The following is a 20,038-nucleotide window of genomic DNA, read 5'->3' on the forward strand; positions in this document are numbered from 1 at the left end:
TCCATGCTCCTTTTTACATGTGACCAGTGACTCAGGGGCTGAGGGTTCTGTATTTTAGGCCCCCACTGCAACCTTCTCTAAACACATTAAATTCCCCATTAATGTGTCATTGTATTTGACACTTTGAGTAAAGGCAGGCTAGGTAGATAATGAAACAGTATTTGGCTTAATGTTTAACAGTGTCGCTTCCCTTTGCATTGTCCCCACAGTCTTAGCCTTGGTGTCCTTCAAAGGGATTTGGTGGTGTTCTTTCAAGGGACTTGGTCAAAGACTGTGAGCCTTCAGTGTGACCTGGGGCGGGAGCAGCTCGGTCTCTCCTCCTGGCTGTGCCCATCTGTCTCTGTGGTGGCGGGTGGCAGCACCATATTAAATTTGGAGATCCTGTTGGTTTCTCGTGTGGACCGCATATGTCTGCATGTGTGTGGAAGGGAGTGTGGTGGGCCCCTGGAGGGTCCCTGACTGCCAGCAGCCAGTTGCCTCAGGCAGGCTGGCCCTGCAGCCCGTGATAAAGGTCTGTTTGCTCCCTTCCATCAAGTGACCTGTTCCAGGCTCGGCCCTCCCCAGTCGGGCTCCTCGGCGCTGGGCTGGGGCGGACCTTAGAGAGAGAGGGACATGTGGGGACCCAGCAGCAATAGGGGTCCCACGGACCATGCGCTCTTTGCCATCATGTGCGCCCCGCCCGCCGCTGTCCCCAAGCTCTTTCTCCTAGATAGGAAGGCAGGGGCCGGGACCCCACCTGTGTACCCCCAGCATCCAGTGCCTGGCGCAGAAGTCACCCTACATGCTCACAGGGTGACACCCCCTCCCGGGAAATAGCGTCCTCATTGAAAGCAGTCAGTGCTCTTTGTTTTTCTCGAAGTTTTCTGCATCCGTGTGTGATTGGAACGAAACATCAACTTTACTTTTTTTGTCATATTTCAATATTGGCTTTTTTCCCCCATCTTGAAGTCTCCTTTTATAACTTCTTCTGCTGCTGCTTAAATATAGATGTCTAAGTCCTCCTCCTTCCCAGATTGTTTATATTTCTGAGAAGCCTTCTGCTTATCTACGACTGCTCTCTCTCCTCTCCCTCGCCCGCGCCACCACATTGGTTCGCTGCTCTTTTTTCCTCCTTCCCTCGCCTGGGATGTGTTTCAAATGTGGTCTATCAGAATGTGCAGTGTTTCCCTCTTCTCTGCAGTAGCTTTGACATCTGTTCTTGAATGCTAGCCCACGGTATTCTTTGGGGCTTGTTTGCCCAAGATCTGCTGTCATGCCAAAAACGCTAAGGGGGAGATTGTGGTGTGGTGGTATCTCCCTCCATCCCCAGTTTTTCTCCCCCTCCCCCCTTTTAAAACTATCAGCGATTTCCAAGTTGACAGCACCCTGGATGTTTGTCCCAGCCCTCTGTCATCTTGTCTGGCAGTGGGCCACCCCGGAGTGGTACGAATGAAGTGTCCACCGGGAGGGCTTCCAGACCACTTTGGTTATTTCCACCAAAAAGGAAAGCAGGTGGAACTTCATGAGGTGGGTGGAGGGTGGGTGGAGAAGCACACAGGTGCTTCCTGGATGTCTGTGGATGGATCTTCATCCTTGATTTTCCTCGCCGTTCAGCCTTTGATTGGGTCCTTGCTCTCCTGGGCCTCGGGGGGTGGTCCAGGCATTGAGAAGCCATGTGGAGCAGCCATCTTTAATCCTGAGCAGAGTAACAGCAAGGAAACAGGCCTTTCGGCTGGCTCCAAGAGTGTGTCCTTGCGCTCCTGCTGTCAGCCTAGGGCACCCCTCCGGGCCCGTCTGCTGCAGGCTTGTTGGGAACAGATCCTCGTGGCAGCTCCTGCTGGGATTGCTGAGGCCAGGCCCAGGTTCTCTTGTGCTCTGAGGGTCTTTTGTTGTGTGCCGCTCTTACAGGGGACCCACTCCCCTGGTGGCTGTCAAGAGTTTTAGTGCCTGTAAAATCGTGTGAGGACACCTGCTATTTCCAGGGGCCTCGTTTCCGAAGTTTATGAGATATTGGAAATCATTCTTCTTGGAATTTGCCTTTCAAAGGTCACTCTTAAACAAGTGGCAGGTTCGTTTTAATGGTCCTGGACACGATGTCTGGCCTGTAGTAAACCCACAATAAGTATCCGTTGTGTGAAAGCAGATGAAGTGTTGCTATAGAAGCTTCCAAGCCCCCACTGGAGAAGGACAGACAAACAGAACATACCGTTGAGAAGCCCAGAGTAGAGCCAGGCTGGAGTGTGGTACCTGACGAAGGGAGACGCTGGTTAGGAGCAGAAGCGAGTGGCACCAGTGAGAGATGGCACTTGGGCACTGGCCTGACTCTGGTTTCAGCAAAGAAAAACGGATCTGCGTGTTCCGTGATATAAACAGTCTGTGTGAGGTGTGTGTCATACACAACATGTCAAGCCGAGCAAGTTTGTGTTCTCGAACCAGCATAGGGGGATGGACAGGGACCCCATCATTGCCGCCGGCCCCAGCCCCTCGTCTGCCGATGAGTTGAACCCGGACCCACAGGGGCTTCTCCACTGTTCTGGTCAGATGCACACAGGCTCTCCCCTGTACAAAGTACGATTATAATCTCCTCTTTCCTTTTTCTTTCTCTCGACAGAGGGAACTCGATGCCACCGCAACAGTATTGGCAAACCGGCAAGATGAAAGCGAGCAGTCTAGAAAGCGGCTCATCGAGCAGAGCCGAGAGTTCAAGAAGAACACTCCAGAGGTGAGGTGGCGTGACCGTCACAAGCTTTTTGAAGGGCTCTTACTATTCTGGTGTATTCAGAACACGTGTTGTAAGCATTTCATGTCTGTCAGTCTGCCGCCTTCTTTCGGTTGTCCCTAGCCCGCTCCAGCAGCCTGTGTGCCTCTGCGAGGGCTGGGGAGCGCGGGTACTCATAGGTTGTCTGAACGCATTCAAGCACCAGCTGGCGTCCACGTGCAGGTACTGAGCAAGCTGGTCTGCAAGCCTGCAGCCAGGTATGTGGCCAGCCCAGGTCTTCAAGCTCACCCCCGCCTCTAGCCCCTGCCACATCTGTTAGCGTGCCACCTCGAGTCTTAAAGGGCATAGCGGGACGGAGGGGCCTCAGAGGGCCCCCTTCCCTGGTGCTGGGGCAGGCGAGTGCCTGAGAGCTGCCCAAATCTGAGGAAGCCATATGCCAATACTTCTTGTAGAACAGACATTTAGTGTGGTAGGGCCTTTTAAACGCCTCTGTGTTTCCTAAAATATGCTTTAAAGGGCGCTGGAAATGTGCTCTTCATGCACTCCTGTCTTTTTCTTGTAAGTATGTGTTTGGAGGACACTGTTTTAGAGTGGCTGGGGCAACATTCTCCTGGTCTGTTTTCTAGGTCCCTTGTTCCCTCAGTCCCTATCAAAGGCTTCGTAGGAAATAAAAAGAAAGAGTTTTACAGACAGTTGAGCAGGAATTGCTTTGAGGGGAGCTTCTGCCAGGTGGCCCGCAATGGCTGTCCTGCATGGACTGTGCCCACAGCCTCCGCTCAGATGTCAGTGGATCGCAGCTGCACACAGCTTTGGTTCTGGCTCCCAGGCCTCCAGATTCTTCCATGGATGACAAAGGCACGGGCCTGGAAGAAAAGCTGCCGTCTGGGAGGATGCCTCTAACTTTTATAATATTCCTGAAAAATGATGTGTGAATTGAATTTTTGAAAGTGGGCTCATTTTAAGCGTTCTAAAAGAGTTTGCTGTTTAAGGGAGTGCCATCGTGAATCGTTGTGGGAAACAAATATTTAACCCTCTGTATATTCAGGACAAATATTTTGGAGAAAACTTCACAGCCCAGTGGAAAGAAAGAGGGCTCCCGGGGCAGAGTCACCGAAGGGTTTTAGATTTTAGACTCAGCTCTTCCATCTCCTCCCCACCCTGCCGTTACACACGGATCTTCCACGTTCTGTCAGACCCACAGTGTGGGTCAGGGTAGCTCCTGCCTGGGCTCGCTGGCCTTCGTGCAGCTGTGGAGGGAACTGCTGTTCTCCACGTTCCATCTTGTTGTGAAAAGAAAGCAACCCAGCGACAGGACTCCCTCCTTCTGCTTGTTTTCCTCCGCTCAGGCTGCTTCAGAGCAGACCTTCCTGGAGGGTCTAGCTGCAGGTTTCCCGTGCTCTCCTTGACTCCATTTCCCCAGGCTGACCCCGTCACATCTGTCTCTCGATCCGCTCTGAGCACTGTTCTAGGAATTAGCCGTCACTCACTGTCCTTTGTTCTTACTGCCCTCCTCTTGGTGACCGTATGTCCAAGGGTGTCCATAGAAAATCTAAAAAAGAGCAAGGTCACGCTTCTGAGGTGACAGACGATAAGTAAATAGAATCTGTCGTACAGCAAGTCCAGTGAAGAGGGTGAGGCAGAGACCTGGGTTCCTGGCTGTCCCGCTGGAGTCCCAGGGTCCTGGCAGGTGTCAAATGAGGACGGGCCTGGGTCCCAGCCCTCGGTTAATAAATGTTCATTGGACCGAACCGGGCCCGGTCCTTCCACTGACATCTCAACAGGCTTTCTTCTGCAGCAACTGGGGACCGGTTCACACGGCTTGTGTGGAATCCTTGAGGAAACCCAGCCTTAAACTTTGCATTTTGTCTCCTGACCCCAGTAAATAGAAGAGGCTTAGGGAGGAAGCAGCCCGGTTGGTAAATGCCATTGGGGGCATTTCTTTTCAGGGTGCATTTTTAGACATTGTCTTCCGTGGAAAAGAGGACCCAGAGCCCCACCTGGAAGGGACGGAAGGTCACTGTCCTGCCTGCCCCAGCCTCTGCCTGTGGGTCGTGGCTGGTGCCCCTCAGGCTGCTTCCCCTGCTGTCAGGAGAATCTTGCTGCGGCGTGAGCCTTGGGGAAGCATGGAAGGTGGTCTTGCGTGCAGGCTTCTGTCCCTGCTCCTCCCACTGCGTTTTCCTGTCCCAGGTCCATTCTTGAAATCAGCATGGGGTCCCTGTGGGAGCCCTGAGGCAGGACCTGGTAGAGAAAGCAGGTCCACTTACTCCGCCAACCAGAATCTTCTGTAAATTTTGCAGCCACTTAAAGCCAAAGTGGAGGGGGAGGCGGGTAGCTGCGGCCGAGGTCCTCTGGGGTACACAGAGGGAGGGGTACATGGGGGGTCTTGGTGGCACATGGGGACTCTGGCAAGTGTGGGGCCTAGGATCCAGAAGGGATATAGGATTGTCACTTTGTTTGGGGTTTCAGTCCAGGGGAGCCCGCTGTCTTTCCAATGTCAGTCTCTGCTGACTGTACCACTGACTATTAAACAACCAAGGACAGGTTAGCACTTACTGTCGAAGGAACTCTTCTAAAAATTGGATGTAGAAAAATGAAGATTGCTGAGAACTTTGTTCTCAGGGATAAAAAAAAATTGGCTTATTGGCAGGGAAGGCATCTTCCTCGTGTGGACACGCCCTAGGGTCCCTGTGCCTCACGCAGTTGGCTGAGTGAGCACCAGGCTCTCCTCCCCAGGGCGGCCAGCGAGGCAGAGGCAGGGCCAGTGGTGTCCTTGCTGGTGTCGCACCAAATGCGTTGATCCCTCGTGGAAACGCTGAAGTCCCTGTTTGTTCTGGGAAAGAGGAAAATGTCCTCCCAGTGTCTGTTGAATGTCTGGTAAATCTCACGTGCAGGATTAGGTGCCAGGGAGAAGTCAGCGGTCGGTAAGGTTGTCCCCCGACAGGGAGTTTGTATTTTCCCAGATGGCCCAGCCCAAGGTCCAGGGGACAGGTGGGCTCTGACGGGAGGCCTCTGGAAGGCTGCTGGCGGCTGGCCCGGCTCCACCAGGTGGGCTCCTTCACGTGGGACAACCCATGGTGCCGGGGAGACGGGCTCCAAGGCAGGCAGAGCCTTGCAGTCCTTGTTTAGAATGAATTTGTTTAAGTGGCGGTTTATGTCATTAGATTAATATATTCATAGTCCGTTGATATTACTGCTTACGTCTTTTTAACCCCAAAACTGTAGTTAATTTGAAGGAGATTGCCATTACTCCACAAAAGTTTTATGTATTGTTTTGATTCAAAAAGAGTCCCTTTCGAAGAAAAACAGTTTTTAATTTTAATTTTGTAGCTGAACGTCCATTCCCTGTTGAATTAGTAATCAGTAGTTGAGCATCAAAGACTGTGGGGGTGTTTCTAGGTTCTGTCACTTCCCACGTGTCTTGCCTGTGTCCCTGGGCAAATTAATAAACCCCCCACAGTCTCAAGTTTTGTCACCTGTAAGCAGTGTAATGACCGGCCCTGGCTCACAGGGCTGCTGCACGTGTGTGCGCACGCGCGTGTGCAGGGCTCCACACCAGCCTGGCCCCTGGAGTCCAGGCCACATTTGTTTCTGGTTTAACTTGGAACTTACACTACAGAACACATTAGATGCAGTTGATTTCTGCTTCTCAAAGCCCTGGGAACTTTAAAAAAACAACAAGTAGGGGTAGTTTCAACGTAAAGTGTTCCAAAAGTTGGTTTGTAATAACAGTTAATCATTTTACAACTATTTTTTGAACACCTTCCATGTGCCAGACGGTACAGCCCTGGGGATAAAATCCTGTCCCTGTTCTTAAAAAGTTTCTTATCCGGGGCTGGCCCTGTGGTGTAGTGGTTAAGTTCAGCATGCTCCACTTCAGCGGCCCGGGTTCGTGGGTTTGAATCCTGGGCACAGACCTACACCACTTGTCTGCCATGCCGTGGAGGCAACCCATATATAAAATAGAGGAAGGCTGGCACAGATGTTGGCTCAGACTGAATCTTCCTCAGCAAAAAAGAAAAAGAACGTTTCTTGTCTTTCTTGCCAGGCAGGTAGAACATCCTGATGTGGCATGTTAAGTGCTAGGATGGTATAGCTGGCACCTCCTGAATGCAGACTTACCCCAGAAACACTCTCATATGGATGGTAGTAAGGTTCTAAGCCATGTATGCCTCAGTAGCCCTTCTAAGTAAACAGGTCTGCTCCTTGAGCTTGATTCTCAACCTTTGAAATACTGGCGAATGTTAAGGACCTGCTCCCCTGAGAAATGCACGTTTGCGTACGGTTTCTCCTGGACTCCCTGAGACTCACCCAGGAGCTCCTGGCTTAGAACACAGCTCCAAGGCACACATTGGCAGTCTCGTGTGCCGTGCTGGGGGCACAGGGTGTGTCTCCTTCTTCACCCTCTCTCCTGTGTACCCGGGGGAGGGGAAATGGAACTGGGGGGGGGGGGGTAGGGGCTGTGTGAGAGATGGGCGCCAAGACCCTGACCACTGGGCACTATGCTCCAGCCTCCAGGCTGGACGCTGGGGAGTGGGAGACAGGTGAAAGAACTGAGCCACCCCTGCTGTTGTGGGGACCTCACAAGCTGGCAGCCGGGGCAGCACCTCTGCGCTAGGCGACACTTTCCTTCTGCCCAAGGCCTGTCAGGCGCAAGGCTAGGCTGGCGGCAGTGTCACAAAGCCTGGAGGTGGTAGAACTGCGTGCACTGTGGGCCTGAAGTGCTGCCTTTTGCTCCTCTGTGGCTTTGATCTGAGATCCGAGGCGCAGGCCAGGGTCACCTTTGATGCCCCAGATGGCATCTGTGTTGATAAAGCCGACTGCGTATTGGGTCACCAGGGACGTGGAAGCATGTGAGCACTGCTCAGAACCAGTCCAGGGTGCTGGACCACCTCCTCACTCCCAAAAACTCACTTATTTCCCACTGGGGACCGAGAAAGGGACAAACGTTAGGGTTTTGTGGTTCTGCCTGGGAATTGCTTTTTTCTTGCTATTCCATTCGGACCAGAGCTTGACTTGAGGATGTCACAGCTGCTACTCCGTTCAGCCGGAACTTGAACCCAGGCGTCCGGCCTCTGAGTTGAGGCTGGCTTACCCGCCGGCCTGTGCTGCCTCCCCGGCAGGCCGAGCATCTGAGCGACTCGGATGCGGCTGAGTGCAGTGCAGGCCGCAGACGTTTGCAGGGGCACGCAGCCCCTGCTCGGCAGCCCGTGCTCTCTGAATGTGATGCTCGACTCTCAGAAGAAAGGTCTTCAGGCTTGGACTTGCTTCCAGAAAGGGCACAGAGGATGTTTTTTGTTCCAATTCTTTTCAGCAAGGGAAGAAGCATCCTTTATAGGGGGAAGCGGAGAACCACAGTGCTGAGATGCAGCGATTCGATCGTAAAACTGTCCTCGGCGTTCATTTTTGTCCTTCGGTGTGTCCAGCTGCTACCCCCGAAGGTGTCTTAGGTGTCAGTCTGTCAGACTTGCCAGATCAGTTTACGTTTTCTGTAAACGCGGCCACGTCTCTTCTGTGAGCTTTAAAACTGAGCAGCAGTTTGGGAGCTCTCACTGGTCGCTTTGTCCTCCGATGTATTTTTCCCTGAACGTTTCTTGCTCTCTGCAGCATTAATCCTGTGACACCTGGTCCACTAGGCTCCCATTCTGGGTCTGTGTTTTCTGCATCGTTCCTGCCTGAATGCATGTGACTTCTTTCCCATGTCACCATCTCTCGCTCCTGTTGTCAGCAGCAGAGTTCCGCCCTGGCCCTGACCGTTTGGGGCACAGCTCCCTGGGGTCAGCGCCGGGACTGGCCACCCCTTCCTCACTCACTGTCCCCACCGGGGAAGGTGGCCCTGGACCTGACGCCAGCCCCAGCCTCACGGCCCCGCTTCCTGATCAGCGTGCCCGGTCTGTGACGGGGAACATTCTCTTTGCTGCTGACATAACGGCCTGTTCAGTGGTGTTCATTTCCTGAGGGCCAGAATCTTAATTTGCCCTTTCTGTCTCAGGCTGGAGGGTTTCTCTGATTTTTACACTCTTGGGAAACTGTTAGAAAAAATCAGGCGTCATCTTGAGATACGGCTTGGAGAGAAATCCTGTGCCCTCGTTGAGCTAGATTCGTGGGTTCCTTCCCAACTTGGGCAGGTGGGGGCAGGGGCGGGCATCCTCTGCAGGAAAGCCACTTATTGATCAGGACGGGCTCCTCCTGAGATGAAATCAGCGCCCCAGCGCCAGCTCCTTCACATGTCAGTCACCTCTTCCCCTTTTGCAGAGGTGAGGGAGCCAACAGGATGAGAAGGCACTGCAAACTTTGTGACTCCTTTTTCACTCCCTGTGAGAAAAGGAGTCAGCAGGCTGGGGGAGGGGGAGTAATATATAGTTGTGGCCCGGGCCCAAATGCATTTAGTCACTGCCTCTACAGCTTTATATAGACACTGCAGGCAGTGACTCAGCCTGGAAAAAGAGAGTCACTTAAAAATAAAGTTGCGACTCAGATGGACACGTCCCGCACGGGCTGCCTTGAGACAGCGCGGCTGGGGCTCGGTGAGAAGCCTGGGTGGGGGCGTCTTCGCCCTGCATGGTGCTGCCGGGGGCCCAGGAGAGTCGGGTGACGAAGGTGAGGATGAGCATTCGCCTCGTGGAATTGGCATGGGGATTAAATGAGCTCACCTATGACTCCCTGTGCTTTTTAAACTGAAACAGTGTTCAGACATGATTAGCTCCAACCGGACACGGTTGTGTGTCGCGTAGTGACCCAGCTCTCAGTTCTTCTCTCGTTTTCTGCAAACTGACAGGCTGCGAGACCTGCATGGCTCTTCAGTTTACCACTCAGCTTTTGTTTTTCCTTCCGTCCTCGTAAGGATCCAAATGACGAGCCACACCAGCGTAATTTTCCTTGTATCTCGTTGGACATGTGTGTGAGTTAATTGAAGACCACAGCACTGATTTGACTAATTGTGACTTTGAAAGAGGAGGCAGACCAGACATGGCCCTAGGGACATGAGCCTTTCAGGGAGGGCAGTGATGGGAAGGAGATCTGCAAGACCTGGAAGATCAGAGGGTGCAGGGTGGACACCAGCCAGGAACACGAACACCCCACCACCCAGCAGACTGCCCGTCCTGGGGGTCCGGGAGTCTGCCGAATCCGCAGCTCTGGGCCGGTCACTCTGTCCTGCTTCTGAAGGCTGAGGGCCTTCGAGCCGAAGCTGGGCCTCCGCCGTGTTCGATTTAGCCATGCACCTTGAGTACCGTGGGCACTCGATGGGGACTGGAGTGTGAAAGGTCCTGTCATATTTAGAGCATTCTTTACACAACAGAGATTTAAAAAAGGGGTCAGTTATGTTACTCGGTGAGATTCCTATCTCAAACAGGTAGATGATAAAGTTTTATTTGATGCTTCAATTTATTTTTTGTACAGAATTAGAAAAAAAAAAGAATTCGAGAAATGTCTTTCTTTGGCAGTTCCTTAAAATGTTAAACATAAAGTGACCCTGGGACCCAGCATTTTTACTCCTAGGTATGTCTCCAAAAGAATTGAAAACATGTCCACACAAAAACTTGGACGTAAACGTTCATAGCACGATTATTCAACATGGCAAGAAGTGGAAGCAACCCGGATGTCCGTCAATGGATGAATCAATAAACAAAATGTGGTACATCCATACAATGGAATATTATTCAGCCATAAAAAGGAATATAAGACTGACACACGCTACAACATGGAGGAACTTTGAAAACATTATGCTAAGTGGAAGAAGCTAGACACAGAATGCCACGTGGTTCCATTCATATGAAGTGTTCAGAAAAGGCAGCTCTGTGGAGACCGGTGGTAGATTAGTGGTTGCCAGGGCTGCGGAGTGATTCCTGATGCTCATAGGGTTTCTCTTTGGGATGATGAAAATGTTCTGGAATTAGATAGTGGTGATGGCTGCACGACTTTGTGAATAAGCCAAATGCTACTGAATTGTACACTTTAAAAGGGTAAGCTTTATGGGATGTGAATTATATCTCAGTTAAACTGTTAGTTGTTTTTAAACGCCTCTCTTTGCGGGGCTGTGGGAAATCCTTCTTAGGTGTTCTATTCGTTCTCTCTGATACTCTGAAGAACTCTCCCTTGTAAAAGCAGCTCGTGACTTTTCATTTTTGCAGGAGTAACTCAGTTTTAAAAAGGCCACTGTAGTGTTTGGCAAAATTGTAAAGCCCACAGGGTGTTCAGTCATTCTGGAATCACCCACCGTTAAGGTATAATAAGACTTTAACTAGAAAAAGTTTAAAAATTAAAAGTGAACTTTTAACTGTTACCAATTAAACTCTTTAAGCCAATTTGTCAGCCCAAGAGGTTATTTCTTGTTCCTTTTGGGTTCCTAGGAGAGAAAACCTGTGATATAATGCACCTCAAACCTAATTCAGCCCCAAGTCAGTAAGTGGCTGGTGGCTGTGGTATTCCACCACGTTCTAGAAAAACTCTGTAGCATGCTCTGAAGGCACCGGGGAGGCCTATGGAGCAGAGGAGTTCACTCGGGCTTGGGCACATTGAGCAAGAATCCAGGCCTAGCTCCAGTGCTCGGTAGCCTTGTGACTTCAGTAGCATTGGGACAGAAACTTAACCTCAGTTCCTTCATCTGCCTCCTTCAAGGGTCACAGTCAGAAGTGTGTGAGATTCCTGGAAGGTTAATGTCCAGTCCTGGGCCAGGAGTGGAGTGGATAGCTGGTGAGTGGTGACATGGATGTTCAGCCCGAGTGACCTTCACCAAGGTCACTAAGCATTCTGAGAGTCGGGCCTCATCTATATAAGAGGAGCTGATGGTGTCCCGGCGGCTGCTGGGGAGATGGATTCAGGTGTGCCGAGCATAGAGTAGGTGCTCAGTAAGTACTTCTTCCTGTGTTCTTTCCTCTCTTCCTTCCTTCTACACGTAGTTGTGCTCCCAGCCTCCCCTCACTCTACTGGGCCTCCCACCCACACTCCGAGGGGCCCATGGGTGGGCCTCACACCCACAATCCTTCCCTTCCTCGTAGGCTTCTCTGCTGTTCAGTGTCACGGATCTGAAGCGAAGCTGAAGCTGAGCGTTCAACCGCACAAGCTTTGTTCAATGGCCAAAGAACAGGGAAGCGGGAACGAAGTTCACGAATCAGCTGTGAAAGAGAACGTGTTAGGCCTGTTCTGAGCAGGGTTGTGGTTAGTGTCACCTGGGGTCGGTGGGCTGGGGAACAGTTCTGAGTGCAGGGACAAGTGAACAAATGACCACAGGATAACTTCAGGAGGTGCTAAGAACTAGAGCGGGACAATATGGCAGGGAGGGAGTGTGGATGGCGAAGGTCCTTCGGGAAATGAGGGAAGTTTTTTGAATCAAAAAATGGAAAATGCCCCTCTGTACCACCCCCCACCCTCCCGCATTGACGAATTCGGGCAGGGTGTCAGCAGTGGGGGTCCTGACATTTCTTTGAGCCGAAGGGCTGCTAATCTGTGTTGGCTCTTACCACCCGTTTCCTTTGAGGCATCAGACTCAGTCCCTCCTCTTTCTCAGACCAGAGATGCTGTTTAATTTGGACGTTAGGAAGTTCGATCAAGGAACATTGCAGTTGGAAGGAGACCTTATTTTGTTCGATCACCTTCGGCCCAGAAAAGTGAATTCTTAGGTAATCCATGAAGAGTTAATGTCTCAGTTTCTGTGTTCGTGACACAGGAAGCAGTCAGAATGTGTGTGGAGCCCTGACGGGCAGCAGGGTGGCGTCTGAGGAGCCGCGGGCCACACTTTCCTTCTGTCCAGACTCACTGGCTGGACGCCGACAGGCCGGCATTCCCTTCCTTCCTGAGCCTGTATGTCGCTTCCTTCATGTGTCTAGCAGTTTTTAAAGGGCTATTTTAAGTATAACAGACAAATTATCTGAGAGTTTAATAACTGTCGAAAGGAAAAGACTGTAATTAGCTTCATGTGGCATGGAAGTTTAGTCGAGACCAGGCTGAGTTGTGTACCCTCTCTGAGCCTCCATTTTCTCATCCCAAAATGGGAGTGATGACAACGAACTCAGAGTTCCTCTGAGTCAAAGTGTTGTAGGATGTCCAGAGTAATGTTGGCAAATAGTAGATGCTCGATAAATGGCGCATCATGTGTATGTTATTAAAATCTAATCTTTTGAAAGGAGAAATTTGTTCATGAGTAGATGTTAAAGCTATAAATGAACACTAAAGTTTAAAAAAATACTCTTAAAGTATAGAGTGGACCTATAGGTCTAAAAACTATAGACCTGGTTTCTACTGCAGACCTGAATAGATTCAGTCAAATAAAAATGTACTCCTTCCACATGTGTCTAGAAGGTCATTTTCTCCCCTTTTGCGTTAGCTTCACTGTTCGGAGAATGGAAATATTTGCTGCTGGACTCTCTCTTTGGAAGCTGTTCTTTGAGAATAGCCATAACTTGTCTTTCTGGTCAATAACCTCAGCTGAAAGGCATTTTGAATGGAGAAGGTCATTCTGTGTAGGATGTAATAACAACTTGGGTATAAAAAGAAGCACGCAGCTTCTTCTCAATAAATACCCTTGTTGTGAACAGTTTGTGAGATGTAATGGCTAAAGGTGAAAGCCATAAAATTTGGTTGAAATTGTGGTGAACTGTTATTTATTGGTATTTATTGAAAGTACTTACTAAGAACCAAGCATTATGCTAAGTGCATTCAAACATTTCACTGGCCCTCGCAGTCATCCTGGGAGGTGAGTGTCATTATTGCCACTTTGCAGGGTGTCAGCCACCTGCCTACCAGGCAGACAGACTCCTGAGCACCCGGCCATAACCACTGTGCAAGACTGTCTCCTTTTAGCTTCTAGAAGTCAGCTTTTAGTCACTTAATTGTGAGCAGTTTCTCTTCTATTAGTTAGGAAAAAAAAGGGGGGGGGGCCGGCCCAGTGGCATAGTGCTTGGGTTTGCGTGCTCCACTTCAGCGGCCTGGGGTTCACAGGTTCAGATCCCAGGTGCAGACCTACACGCCGCTCATCAGGCCATGCTGTGGCAGCATCCCACATTAAAAAATGTAGAAGAAGATTGGCACAGATGTTAGTCGGGGCGATCTTCCTCATCAAAAAAAAAACATGATTTTAAGTATTGCTTTGAAGTGCCACGCTCATTAAAGGGTTTTGTATATTGGGGAGTGGTTTTGTGGGAATATGCCCAGGGACGAGAGTTAGGATAAGATCTGAGATTCCCTTGAGAATGCTGGTTAACTTGTTATCAACCGAAGTGCAAGAAAATCTCCCATTCCATCAGTCAAGAAACAGACAATCGGATGCCAGCTCCTGCAGCTGGGGGCGAGTGGGCCTAATCCTTTGACTTTGGTTACTGACCAACGGCGGCTCTTGGTTTTAACTTGCCAATGAGAGTTGCATAAAAAGCCGGTTTACAAGGAGCATTACCAGCCTGCGGTGCAGAGTCTGATAATTTTGTTTCTGGCCCAGGGTTTGAATGGGAGGACGTTATGGTACAGTTGATAGAGTTAAAGGAGCATTTTATTGGGAATCAGGACGCCTGGATCCTCATTCTGGCTCTGCTGCTGGCTGAACTGGAGATCTCAGCACAAGCCAGGGACCTCTGTTTGGTTTGAGACAGAAGGTGAGGGCGCCATGCCGTGTGGCCCAGCGCCGAGGGCCCTGGCGCCTGGCCCCTCCCCCTCCGCACCCCTGTTCATCTTCCCCACAGGCCCAGGACTGAGGTGCTGCCCTTTCTCTCTAGGAGGGCTCACCTACTATACCTCTTGGGGTTTTTCTCTTCAGAACTCACTTGCATGCGGCAGGAGTCACGGTGATCCCTTTGTGTTTGGGCACGTGACAGGGCCTCTGCTAGGGCCCTGGTCACCGCAGAGACACAGCAGGGGCAGCTGAAAACAACAGCTGACTGCGTGCCAAGCACGGTTCCAACATTTTACACGTACTGGCTGATTTAAGACTCACAGGATGCCTAGGAAATAGGTACAGTATTCATCTCCGTTTCAAAGAAAGGGAAACTGAGGCCCAGAGAGGAGGAGGAGGTCCCCCAGGGAAGTCACAGGTAATAAGTGGTGAAGCTGGCTGGATGTTTCGAGTCCAGGCCACCTGGCTGCAGGTCTGGGCCAGAGCGGGTCCTTGGGGAGCACATCCCGAGCCCTAGCGGCCGCCGTCCAGGCACACTGAGCCCCCTGCTGTGTGCCATGGGTCCCCAGAGCCGCCTCTCCTGCCCCCAGGGGCCCAGCCCGCAATTCCGGCCCCGCCTCCCCAGCAGATGGCCTTTCCGTGCGCTTAGGGGAGAGAACAGAAGTTGGACTACTTCTCAAGCGGGTGACTGGCATCCTGAGGCAGCTTCCAGTTGCAGGACCCCTCTTGGTGGTTGGTCCCCTGCTTTACATTTGAAAGGTCACCAATTCAGTTCAGGGGGCCTCTTGGGGCTCCAGTTTGACCCCGTGTTTGTTCATCCGTTTCCTGACTGCGCTTGGGGCTCTTTAAAGAGGGCCGGCTGCAGAGAGCGTCTGCGATCAGGTGTCTGAGCGTGGACAGTGGGCGACAGTTCAGGTCTTCCCCGGGGACTCCAGCCTTGGGGGGGGCCTCTGTCAGCCCCGACACCTCCCGCTCTGCCATCAACGCTGTGCCAGAGAGCGTTCCTTTGGAAGGTACGGGATACGTTTCAACCCTAAAAAAGTTTTGCCTCAAACAGACCCTGGCACACGTTTCTTCCAAGAACTCCTAGTCCCGGGGGGAGGCTGCTCAGGTGGAAAGACCCAGAAGGGACAGCCACCTGGGCCTCCCTGAACCCCACTCTCGGGCCTCGCCCGGGGTTCTACCCGCGGTAACTTGGTGCTTTTAGATGTGAAGCTGTGCAACTGGGTTTAATTGCTGTTTTTTGTGTGAAATATTTCTGGCATCCTGAAAAGTATAGAAAACAAAACCGACGTTTCTGCGTCTTCGCAAAGATTGGGTAGATGTTAACGTTTTGCCCATTTGCTTCTGATGTCTCTTTTTTTGAAATAGAAATAAAACGTTACATAAACAGCTAAAATCCTCCTTCCATGCCTTCTCCCTCGCTCCTTCCTCAAGCCTAAACCCCATCCTGAAACTGGTGTTTCATTTCCATGTGCTTTTTGCGTTCACAGCAATGTTGATGCATTCATAGACAATAGATGTTGCTTTATGGACACCTGTATTTTATAATTTACACAGATGTCATTACGCACGTGGTGTCTTGCTCTCTGTGTATGTGTCCTTCGACACCTTGCCTGTTTCACCCAGCGTCACCTTGTAGAGATGGAGCTGTGTGTGCAGGGGATGCCTCTGGTTTATTTGTTTAAGCCGTGACCCAGGATTCCCGTGTGCGTCAGCCACAGAAGATACACCGCTTGCCCTACTGAGATGGCAAGCGGGCTTGGGGTCATTGTTGGCCCCCTTTCTTTACTATTATTCGCGTCCTGGGGAGTGGGTTCAGGGGTTTCTTGGGGTGGACACCCAGAAGTACAGCCCTGGTCGCAGCTTGACCAGGTAGGTGTTGCCGGTGACTTGCTCTCCGGGGTTCTGGGATGCTGTCACCCCCACGGACAAGCCCCATTCCCATCATGTCCTGGCTGATTTTTGTTGTATTTCCTTATTTCTGATGTGGGTGAACATCCTTTTGTGCAATGACTGGCCTATCCAGGTTCATCTTGTGTGTCTTTAATAGCTCATATGCTTTGCCCATTTTCCTGTTGGGCTGTGTGCTGTTTTCTTACCGACTGGTAGAAATGTTAATATTCTGAATCTGGATCTTTTTTTTTCCCCCCTAGGAAGATTTACCCTAAGCTAAGTGCCAGTCTTGCACTTTCTGTATGTGAGCTGCTGCCGCAGCATGGCCGCTGACAGACAAGTCGTGTAGGTCCATGCTTGGGAATTGAACCCAGGTGCCTAAGCAGAGCCTTCTGAATTTAACCACTGGGCCACTGGGGCTGGCACTGGATCTTTTGTTGCATGTGTACATTGCTGATATCCCCTCCCAGGCCGTGTCTTGTCACTATGTTTATGGTGTCATTTGTCACATGGAAGATTTTTTTTTAAGATTGGCCCTAAGTTAACATCTGTTGCCAATCTTCTTCTTTTTTTTTTTCCTTCTTCTTCTCCCCAAAGCCCCACAGTACATAGTTGTATATTCTAGTTGTAGGTCCCTCTGGTTGTGCTGTGTGGAATGCCACCTCAGCATGGCCTGATGAGCGGTGCTTGGTCTGTACCCAGGATCCGAACCGGCAAAACCCCAGGCTGTCGGAGTGGAACACGTGGACTTAATCACTCGGCCACGGGGCCATCCCCCACATGGAAGATGTTAATTTTAATGTAGGTGAATGTTTTCCGGTTTTTGTTGTGAAGTTTACGTTTCTTGGTATCTTGTTTGAGAAATCTTCCCTAGCTGCTGTCATAAAGATAGCATCCCATGTTTTCTTCCAACAGTTTTTGGTCTTGCTTTTCATGTTGGGGCTGTAATGCATTTGTGTGGATGGCGCTGGGTGGGCCTCGCATTTATCTTGTCCATTAAGGGCTCCTCGTCCCAGAACCGCTTACTGTGGAGTTGCCTTCCCCTGGCGAGTTAGCTTCAGTGCCTCTGTCAGGTCCTGTGCCCGGCTTGAGGCTCCTGGTCTGTCCCCATTGCCTGCTTGTTTATTCTGGCGCCAACCCCACACTGTTTTCATGATGATTACTGTATCATTACCGTAATTATTTCCGTATTGTTACCAAGTCTTGATGCCCAGTAGGGGAAGAGCCCATCTCATCGCTCTACGCAGTTCCCCAGACCGTGCCTGCGTGTGACTTTTAGAATCATTTGTTCAGTTCCATTTTTAAGTTCTGTTGGGATTTTTATTGGAATTTCACTGGATGTGTAGATTAATGTGGATAGACTTTATAAAGTGTTTAGAGTTTTGATGGAATTACTTTAGCTCTTATTCTTAGGCGAATTTCATTCCATGTGTGACTCAAGGGATCCATGAAAACTACACACTCTCTAGTTCATTGTGTGGATACGAAATAGCCAAAATTGAAGGATTGATCATTGTAGTCTGGAGCCAGGCATAAAAATAAACCCCAGTCTGTTATCATAGGTGGCTGTGATTAAGATCGGGGGAAAGGTCGGCCGTGGGCCTCCTCACATTGACAGTTTCCTTCAGAAGATTAAGTGGCTCTTCATTTTTGGCCCAGGTCATCAGTAGCTTAAAGCCATTACTGTCTATTGGCTGTTTGGTTTGTCTGAAATATGGGGCTGGTCTCAGCCTATTTCCCTGGGGTCAGGTGTGTTCACATAATCAAAGTGCCAGGAACCCATATCGTATGCGTGAGCACGTGTGTGTGTGTGTGTGTGTGTGTGTGTGTGTGTGTGTGTGTACACAAATTAGCCTTCTCTGGGGAGGAGTGCACAGTGCCCGGATCCAGAGGTGTTCTTTTGTACTTTGCATTTTAAAATGTGTGTTCTTTATTAGTAGCGTGTTTTCAAGCTTATTTTGAGATAGGCTTGTTCAGTCACAGCCACATGTGCTTTTGAAAATGACCATTTGTGAAGCTGTCACCCACTGGCAAACTGAAGAAAAATGAAGATTCCTTTTCCGTTGGTGTGTGTTCAGAGATTTTCATCAGCCCGATGGAGTTCCCATGACCTATTCAGAGAAGGGTGATAGCTTTTGTTTCCTTTAATTAAAAGCCGAAGACCAGGATATTTTTATTTATTTTGTTTACATATAAATAGCCCATGAAAAATATTTCGTATATATTTAAATGATTACTTTGCCACAGTAAAGAAAAAATGCTAGTTCCAGCAGTGATATGAGGGGGGGAAAATGACCTGTGAATAGGGATGAAGAAATTAAAGTAAAAAATATGATCAGGGCAGGTTGGGCTAATAAAGGGAAGAAGGGGACTTGTGCTTTAACTCTTTTTTGCTGCTATGGGATAAGGGAAATATTTGTATTTCTTTTTTTTCTCTTTCTTTCACATCCATTTGTACTTGAAACTAGATAAAAATGTTTGACTGTATTAATTTTCTTGATTACAAGTGTGGCAAATGAGTTCTGTGGTAACCCTTTTAAAGTAAATGAACTGATGTATTAGAACCAGCAGAGTCGAGAGTAATTTTTATTTTAAAATTCTTTGTGCATTAACACATCTGCAGTGTTGAGGAATATATGGAAAATTGAAATAGTGCTTCCATCCTGCCCAGTCTCCAGCACGTCAATAAATCACCTTTTTTTTCCTTTTAAAATGTCTGGCCTTGTAATTTATGTTTGCATAACCCATTACTAAATTCATAGTAGGTGTTTTAGTTGGCAGGCATTATTCCAGGGATTCTGAGGATCTTTAAAAAAAGAGACAGAGCCTTTGTTAGTATTTATATTGAAGTGAACATTTTCCTTTTTAAAAAATGTAATGAGTTGGCTTTTTAAAAAATAATTTGGAGCTAGCTGTTTGCCTTTTTCTTAAGCAATATTGAGTCCATATTCCCACATTATGAGTTGTCATGGTTTTCTTGGTAGACATTATGGTTTTTCTTTCTTTGTATTTTCATTAAACCAGCAGAGGAAAATGATTCTAATATTAAGATCATACTAATTTCTGTATTGTTTTCAGTAGGTTTCATGTTGCATAGAAAATAAAAATTTCTGTTTTGGTAATTTTCTAATTTCCTAAATGCAGTTGACTGTTTTAGTTATAGAGTGAAGATGAATCTATTTGTTCATTTACAACACTATTTGTTGCTTGAACAGAAATGGACACGTTCAGGGTTAGTTACATACTTGCGGCTTACCTTTGAGAGTTTCTGATTTTTAACCAGACATTTAAAAATAATCATTATGTTTTCTAGCCCTAAGTTAGGAAAGCTTTTCGAGCTCCACTTTGATGCGATGAAAATAAGTTATTTCTGTTTTCTACTGTAAAATTTTTAACAGTGATTTTTATGGTAAAACAGCCAGAAGGACCACTTAGGGTTTTCTGAAGGAGTCTGCTTTATTCGGTCATCCCTGCCTCCTGTTTCCCCAGCCCCCATCAGCTGGTTAATAATGTTTTCGATATAAAATACGTATCTCAGCCCATCGAAATCATGGTGGCCAATCAGAAGGGGAATCGTTTCTCCCCTCGGGAACCTTAATATGTTCTCAGGACGGCTGCGGCCTCCTCAGTCTCTGTGAAAGAATGCATGTGACTGTCCCAAGGATAGTGGTATGTTTAAAAATCCAGAATTTAACATGTTCAAACTATGGTCTAAAAAGTCTAGTTGGGCTGTAGAAGTTTGAAACTCTCTCTCTGACTTCCTCCTCCTCAAGTTAGGGATTAAAAGAAATGACGGTTTTCTTATGTTTTTGTTTATTTTAAAGATATTACTAATCTGATATTTT

The 20,038-nt window shown here is 49.1% G+C and overlaps 1 protein-coding gene across 7 annotated transcripts in view; it reads left to right on the top strand.

The window, feature by feature from the left end:
* Positions 1-20,038, top strand: part of CUX1 (cut like homeobox 1) — a 359,761-nt gene that overhangs the window by 71,298 nt on the left and 268,425 nt on the right. For all 7 annotated transcript variants that reach the window (XM_044746858.2, XM_044746859.2, XM_044746857.2 and 4 more), the window contains exon 2: positions 2,591-2,701. In XM_044746858.2, the coding sequence (XP_044602793.1) occupies positions 2,591-2,701 (111 nt within the window). The remainder of the gene's footprint in view (positions 1-2,590; positions 2,702-20,038) is intronic.

This window comes from Equus asinus, chromosome 14, assembly GCF_041296235.1.
Source record: "Equus asinus isolate D_3611 breed Donkey chromosome 14, EquAss-T2T_v2, whole genome shotgun sequence".
NCBI lineage: Eukaryota > Metazoa > Chordata > Mammalia > Perissodactyla > Equidae > Equus > Equus asinus.